Source organism: Ursus americanus, chromosome 14 (assembly GCF_024610735.1).
Source record: "Ursus americanus isolate L20-20 chromosome 14, mUrsAme1.1.p, whole genome shotgun sequence".
NCBI classification, from domain to species: domain Eukaryota; kingdom Metazoa; phylum Chordata; class Mammalia; order Carnivora; family Ursidae; genus Ursus; species Ursus americanus.
This window is the reverse complement of record NC_142140.1, coordinates 39,836,303-39,844,565: the sequence shown is the minus strand read 5'-3', so window position 1 is coordinate 39,844,565 and position 8,263 is coordinate 39,836,303. Positions and strand designations below refer to the sequence as shown.

General features: G+C 47.7%; 1 protein-coding gene across 1 annotated transcript; it reads right to left on the bottom strand.

Moving 5' to 3' along the window:
* Window positions 1-7,155: 7,155 nt before the first annotated feature.
* On the bottom strand, window positions 7,156-8,075 carry TMEM89 (transmembrane protein 89). Its single transcript, XM_045778376.2, has 2 exons — window positions 7,729-8,075; window positions 7,156-7,341 (listed from the first exon to the last, which is right to left on the bottom strand). The coding sequence occupies exons 1-2, from the start codon at window positions 8,020-8,022 to the stop codon at window positions 7,156-7,158; spliced, it is 480 nt and encodes a 159-aa protein (XP_045634332.2). The 5' UTR covers window positions 8,023-8,075.
* Between the last annotated feature and the right edge of the window lie 188 nt (window positions 8,076-8,263).

Here is an 8,263-nt window from a genome sequence, read left to right as displayed (position 1 = left end):
CCCTGCTTGTGTTCCCTCTCTCGCTGGCTGTCTCTGTCAAATAAATAAATAAATAAAAATAAAAAAAATAATAAAATAAAATTATGATTTAGATGTGAAAAATAAAAATCAAAAAGGATCTCTAATTAGTCCATCTTTGCACTTTTTAAAAACTTCAGTTTTTTTTTTTAATTTTATTTATTTATTTGATAGAGAGAGAACGAGAGAGGGAACACAAGCAGGGGGACTGGGAGAGGGAGAAGCAGACTCCCTGCTGAGCAGGGAGCCTGGATAGGGGGAAGGCAGCAGCTTAACTATTGAGCCACCTAGGCACCCCTAAAACTTTAGTTTTAAGAAGTTTTATATTTACAGAAAAGTTGAGCAGATAGTAGAGTTCCCATATATATTCTCCTTACACACGCATAGTTTCCCGTTATTAACATCTGACATTATTAAGTATGCTGGTTGTGATTAATGAACCAATATTGGTACATTATTATTAACTAAAGTCTATAGTTTATTCAGATTACCTTAATTTCTACCTATTTTTTCTTTCTGTTCTAGGATTCCATCCAGGATACATTATATTTAGTCGTCACGTCTCCTTAGGCTCCTCTTGCCTATGACATAACCTCCTTCAGTGACCACCACACTTCCCTGAAGAGTTCACTGCATGCACTTCCTCTCCTCCCATTCTCTCCCAAATCCACTCCAGTCCAGTCCCCACGTCACTCCTCCAAATCCACACCTGTCATGGTAACCAGTGAGCTATGTTGCTAAATCCAATGGCCTCCTTTAACATGATTGGCCATTTCTTCCTCCTTAGAGCCTCATCCCTTTTCCACCTTCAGGTTCCCACACTGCTATTCTTGTCCCACCACCTTGGGCACTCCTTCTTAGCTCCTCAGCTGGTTGTTCTTCACCTCCCAATCTTAATAGAGAGCCCGGGGCTCAGTCCTGGCTACCTCTCCCCTTCCTGATCAAAATTTGCTCTCTGGTCATCTCACCTAGCCTCATGGCTTCAGTACTGTCTGTACATACAATGGCTCCTATATTCCCATCATTTACTCACCATCTCCCCTGGAGGGCCAGCATCTCAATTAAACATGGCTGACACTGAACTCTTCAGTCTCCATTCCAAACCTATTCCTCGCACAATTTCCTTCATCAGCAAATGACACCTCCAGTAACCCAGTTGCTCAGACTAAAAATTGGGGAGCCAATCTTAACTCCTCTCTCAAAATTCACACCCAATCCTTTAGTAAATTCTATTCCAAGTAATTTCTATATCCTGTCTTCCCCATCCCCTTCCCCCATCCCCACTGCTACCTTAGGGTGAGAAGGGAAGGACAGTGATAAAACCAGGAAGTGCGTGATGTTGTAGAAGCCTGGGGAAGTATGTGTTTCAAGAGGTTGGTCAAAAAAGGAAATGTTTACTTACAGCAGCAGCCATTGCAATGACTTGGCAAGAGTCTTTGGTGATTCACTAATCTTTGGAATTTACTTGTTATATGGAATGAGGTGAAGTAAAAATATCCTTTCCCCACAACTGAATTTTCTAACAGCATTTCTTTTTTTATTTTTTATTTTTTTTATTTTATTTTATTTTTTATTTTTTTCTTTCTTTTTTTTTTCTCTTTTTTTATTATTAGGTAATCTCTAGGCCCAACGTGGGGCTTGAACACATGACCCCGAGATCAAGAGTCACATGCTGTACTGACTGAGCCAGGCAGGTGCCCCTCTAACAGCATTTCTCAACCAGACCTTTCTCTATCCATCTCTATCCATATCCCCTTTATTACGTACCCCAGGGATTCTCAAACCTGTAACCAGGTCCGCGTGGCCTGCCTGAGAAGGCTCTGGCACTCACCTTTCTCTCCTCACTCAGTATTTATTTGATATACTCACCAGTTTATTATTTTAGGCTTTTCTCAAGTTTTTTTAAATTTAAGTTTTTTAAAGATCTATTTATTTTAGAGAGAGGGAGAGAGAGCAAGAGTGTGAGCAGGGTCAGGGGCAGAGGGACAAAGAGAGAATCCTGAAGCAGACTCCCTGACCCCCTGCTGAGTGTGGAGCTTGATGTGGGGCTCAATTCCAGGAACCTGAGATCAGGACCTGAGCCAAAATCAAGAGTCGGCCACCTAACTGACTCAGCCACCCAGGTACCCCTGGCTTTTTAAATTTTAGATTTAAATTGTGCTAACATTTACATAGAATTTAGTATCTTAACTATCATTAAGTGTACAATTCAGTGGCATTACTTTCAAAATACTGTACCACCATCGCCACTATTTCCAGAATTTTTTTTTTAAAGATTTCATTTATTTGAGAGAGAGTCAGTGAGAGAGAGAGAGCATGAGAGGGAGGAGGGTCAGAGGGAGAAGCAGACTCCCCGCTGAGCAGGGAGCCTGATGTGGGGCTCGATCCAGGGACTCCAGGATCATGACCTGAGCCAAAGGCAGAGGCTTAACTGACTAAGCCACCCAGACACCCCAATTTCCAGAACTTTGTCATCATCCGAAACAGAAACTGTACTCACTGAGCAATAAATCACTATTTCCTCCTTCCCTCCAGCCCCTGATAATCTCAGTTCTACTTTCTGTCTCTACAAACTTGCCTATTTTAAATACCTCACCTAAGTGGGATCATACAATATTTATTGTTAAAAATAAGAGGCCCAGAGTAAAGTTACTTATGCTAAGCCTCAAACCACCAAACCAAACTTTTTAAATGTGTGTACTCGTGTTTTTCATCAGATTTGGGGGGAGGAGTTAACCATTATTTATTCAAATACTTTTTTCTGCCCCTTTCTTTCTTCTCCTTCCGTAACTTCCACGATGCGCATATCGTTCTCCGTGATGCTGTTGTACCGGATTTGCACGTTTTTTCTTCATTCTTTTTCTTTCTGATCCGCAGACTGGATAATTTCATTCGTCTTACTCTCAAGTTCACTGATCCTTTCTTCTGCCTGCTCCAGTCTGTTGCTGAACCCTTCTAGTTCTCCATTTCTGTTATTGTGGTCTTCAGCTCCTGCATTCTTCGATCCACTTAAAATTTTCTCTTTATTGATATTCTAATTTTATTCAGACATTGTTTTTCTGATTTCCTTTAGCTTTTTGTCCATGGTTTCCTTTCACTAATAATTCCACTGCCCTGGGCTTACTCAGGGATGTGTTCTGTCAAGTTCCTTTTTTTTTCCCTCTGTGAATGGGCCATGTTTTCCCATTTCTTAGCATGTTTCATAATATTTTGTTGAGAACTGGACATTCTGAGTATGACATGTGGTAATTCTGGAAATCGGATTCTCTCACTCTTCAGGGAATCCCGATTGCGGCTTCTGGAAGGGTGGAACCATCTGTTTATGACATTTCCATACTATTTTTACAAAGCGTATATTCCTTGTTGCATGCAGTGACTGAAGTTTCTATTTTATGACCACTTTGGCTAGCCAGTGACCTGACAAAGATTTCCTTAAATGTCTTGCTCCCAAAAGGCAAGTATGGGATGGGGCTGGGGGAGTGAGGTCTACTTAAATCCCCTGCAGCTGGGAAGCTGCCTCAGCCTGTGGGGGTGGAAACAGGGGAATTCATTGAATTCGATTCTTCTTCAGACTCTCCCTGGGATGCTGCAAGTGTTCAACTCGACTTCAGAGTTCCAAAAACCTGCTGCGCAGTCTCTGCTAGGTCAATAGTCATTTTGGTGGAGGAAGGATTCCTGCAGAGTCCTTCTCTGCCATCTTTTGTGATGTCACACCCTGTTCTAAACTATCTGTAAAAATAGTTCTTTGTCAGTCTAAAAGAAAAACATGGTTTGATTAGAATTGCATCAATGCCAGTAATTTGGGGGAAAGTGGTTTTTTGGACAGTTGACCGAGAATTTCCGAGATCAATATCCTGGTTCTGTTTTAACCCTTTTCCTCTCGATCTTCTTCCCTCCTCTTGCATTTTACCATAAATAGCAAGAGCTGAGGCTGTATTTTCAACATTTTACTTGGATATCTCTTCTACTTCATGTCCAAGTTCATCATTTACAAGTTCGGCTTTCCTCCCAACTGCTGGACACAATTCCACTACGCTCTCCACAGCTACTTAGCGTTCTGCTTCCTCCTGGTCTCCAATAACATGCTCCTCGTTTCCTTCTGAGCCCTCATGGGCAGCATTTTTAAAGTCAAGATTTCCACTAACGGTTGAAGGCAGTTTGGGCTTTTTCCATTATGCTCCTTGACATTCTTTCAGCTTTTTGCTCACTGCTCAATTCCAAAGCCATTTCCACATTTTTAGAATTTGTTACAGTAGCACTTTGCTCTTGATACCAATATCAGTATTAGTTTTCTATTGCTGTCGTAATAAATTACTTGGAACTCAATGACCCAAATTTATTACCTCCCAGTTCTGTAGGCTCAAAGTCCAACATGGATCCCTTGAGCAGGGCTGCGTTCCTTTCTGGAGGTTCTAGGACAGAATTAGTGCCCTTGATCATTTGGGTTATTAGCAGAATTTAGATGCTAGTGTTGTCGGTCTGAGGTTCCTGTTTTTCTTGCTGACTATCTGCAGAAGGTCGTTTCCAGCTTCGGATTCCTCAGATTTTTGGATGGTGGAAGATCCCTTCCACCATCTTCAAAGCCAGAAACAGAGGATCAAGTCCCTCTCACTATTTAAATCTGACCACTCATCTGTCCTCTTCATCACTTTTAAGGGCTCATGTGATTACATTAGGCCCAGCAAAATAATCCAGAATAATCTCTCTTCCTTAAGGTCTTTAACCTTAATTCCATCCACCAAGTTCTTTTTGCCATGTATTGTAACATAGCCACAGATCCCATGGCCATCTTGAGGGGCCATTACCCTGCCCACCACACCCTCACTAAGAGGTACCAACCCCTCCCCCGCCCCGCCTGCTCCTTACTCACCAGAGCTCCTTTTGTCCACTGAAATTCTGACCATCTTCTAGTTCCTGGATAAGGCCAAGGTCTGTCCCCACCCTCTCCACCAGGCTTGTCATTCTGATCAGAGCGCTCTCCCCTACTCTGGTCACCTCACTCTTTCTTCAGGTACCCGCAGTAGGCCCACATCTGCTCTACCCTGACTAGGCCAGCACACCTCTCTGCAGAGAAATTGCTTTTTTATGAGTTGGTTTCAGCACCACCACTACCACCACCCTTCCATTTGTGAGTGGGTAAGGGGGGAGCCCCTTCTGCTCTGTACATCATTGGATCCTGGTACCCACAATAGAACTGGCAAACAGCGGGTGCTCACTGAACCTTGGAGAATGTAGAAGTGGGCCTAGCAAGGGACTGATGGATCCTAAGTTTCAATGCCCTTCTCTTTCAGGCTTGGGAAGACCCCAGTAGTGTGTCTGGAAGGGCAAGTCTTTTTTTTTTTTTTTAAGATTTTATTTATTTATTTGAGAGGCAGCATAAGCGGGAAGAGGGTCAGAGGGAGAGGGAGAAGCAGACTCCCTGTTCAGCAGGGAGCCTGATGTGGGGCTCGATCCTAGGACCCCAAGATCATGACCCAAGGTGAAGGCGGACGCTTAACCAACTGAGCCACCAAGACACCCCAAGTCTTTTTTTTTTTAACACTCACAAAATGAAGATACTCTAACTGCATTCAGTTAGAACCTCTGTCCTTTCCCCGTCACCCCTCCACCCTACCTCTCCTCTTATAGGGGACATTGATGAAGTTATAACAGTTTGGGGGTTCAGCCAAGAGGAAGGTGGGTTGGGGGTTGTACCAGGTTGGGTTCTCTGGGAAGCAGACTCCAAGAGGGAGATTAGGGTGTTTACCAGGGAGTCAAGATCAGTATCCGAGGGAGGGAGGGAGGGAAAGGGTTGGGCCAAGGTCAAAAACTAGCTGTGACGAGGCCCTTCTGCATCGGAGGCAGACCCGTCTGTTGGCTGCCTTCTCGGGGGGCTGGCAGCAGCAGGCTTCCCTGCAGGGGGACCTGGGCGGTGCAGGTCCAAGTCTACCTCAGGGACGCACTCGGTTTGGGTTTAGAGGGACCCAGTGTGGTTTGCTCCACTCCTGTGCGTGGTTACCTTATTGTTCCTGTCTTGGTACAGGAGGCCTCCAGGAACCCCCTGCCAGGTCAGAGCTCCTGATCAGGACAGAAAGACAGCATCCGACTGCATTTCAAACCTGCCCACACAGTGCCCAGTGCTAGAAAAATTGTGGGCCACAGAAAGAAAACAAGTTTTGAAACGTCTGTGGAGCCAGAAGCCCATCTTTGAGAAATTCTTCCAAATTACACAGCTTCTATATGAAGTCAAGTTGATGACAGTTTTCCAAATTTGAAAACCATCCAGACCATTGATGGGACATCATCAATAACAGGTTTGGAGAAGACTTTTCTAAACTACCAAAAATTAAAACACAAATGCCAATCAACCATGTTAGAAGGAAGACTGAATTATTTTTCTATTTTCTGTATAGAGAGTATGTCCCCCACGTGACAAAGCCCTCGTCCTATAGAGTTGTCAGAGTCAGCAGCCAGGGGGTTCAGGAGAGCGCGCGTTACAGAAACGTGTCAGGGCGTCACCACAAGCACATTATTGGTCTGGATTTTGCATTGTAGGGTCAACTCTTTCACATTTGTAATCTCTCATTTCTTTCCTCCACAGTCTGCAGTCAAAGGAAGGGAAGGGGGGTGAAGTTCAGCCCTCAGCCCGCTTCCAGGGGCCTTAGAGCAAGGGCCGCACAGGTGCCAGAGCATGTTTGGGGCTGCCACAAAGATGGAGGCGCCCGGGGCTCACCCCCCACCCCCCTCACACCCCCACCCCAACCCCTTGCATCACCAACCGGGAGCCCTCACTGACTCAGCCAGGTTGTCATCTCCTCTGGGAAGCCCTCCATGGACTACCCAAGTCTGCCCTGACCATCAAGTCTTGTCCCAGTGCACTGGGGCCCCTGAGGAGCCCCAGAGGAAGAGTTGCATTTGTGGGTGACACCTTAGGGAAGCGGGGTCTATTGGTAGGGGCAATGGAGCAGTGTGAGCCAGTCCCATCTGCCCACCCATCCTGGGCATGGTGGCCTCACCTCTGCTGGCTGCAGAAGTAGAAAGGGGACATAGGGTCCAGGCAGGCCTGGAGAGGACCCACACACAGGCCTGAGCCTGGCCCAGAGCCTCAGGCCATCCCCACCCCAACTGGCCACCAGGCAAAGAGAGGCATACATTGGGTCACCCACTCTGGGCGGGACTCCCCTTTATTTGGGTCTTTTTTTGGGTGGATATACGCTGCAGGTGGCACTCAATATGGACCAGGAGCGAATCCAGCATGTGCAGGACCTGAAGGAGCAGGGCGCGGTCTGAGATTGGGGTCCGCCGTTTCCGGGGTCCAGAGGGGTTCATGGTCACCTGCGGATGCTGAGGATAGGACCAAGAGGCAGGAGTAAGAGCAGAGGGACGGGGTGGGGGTGTGGTGAGGGGCAGCGATGAGACCAGGGAGAAGGGCATAGGAAGGGAGGTGGTGATGGAGGGTCACCAAGGGTCTGTTGTGGGCTAGGGTGGTCCCGGGGGCTACGGGGGCTGGATGAGGAACAGGGATAGTAAATGGGTGGACAGATGGTGGCAGAATACTGGCCACAGGGAATGGTCAGGGGCTGATGGGTGTGGACAGATGTAGGGACCACAGGGTGTGAGCAGCGAGGGAGGGGACACAAGGCCTGGGTGGGAGGATGGGGTGGAGGACATGAGCTCGCTGGGTCTGAGCGGAGGCAGGAGGCTGCGCAGGATGAGGCGGTGCTCGCTCACCTCAGACTTAGTAGCCTGGGAGCGCCGCCGCTGCAGCACCGCACGGCCCATCATCAGCATCATGGTGGTGGTGATCGTGACCCCAGCCACGGGGTAGATGCGGTTCGTGCCCAGGCCCATCCAGTGGCCAGGACAGCCCAGGCTGCCTCCACAACCTTCCAGGCTGTTGGGCTGGCACCCCCAGGGCTGTAGGTCCAGCCCCACCTGGTACCACAGGGGCCGAGACCAGGCGTGGGAGGGAGCTGGCAAGACCATCAGGGACAGCAGTAGCAGAAAGGACGGTGCGAGCAGCATGGCGGCGCCAAATGCCCGGATAGAACCCGGGTGCCTGGCAACGGGCAAACACCCTTCCCCCAGTGGCAGGCAGTGGGTTCCAACTGGGTCCATTGCCAGAAAACACAGCAGGGTGGGGAAGGGGGGGCTTCCAGGGCCAAGGGAGATGGCAGGCTGGAGACCTGGATGCCAAGCTCCTAGCCAGCCCACAGGACTGAAGGAGTACCTTCTCCCTACCTCCGCCTCCTCCCCCTCCCCTAAC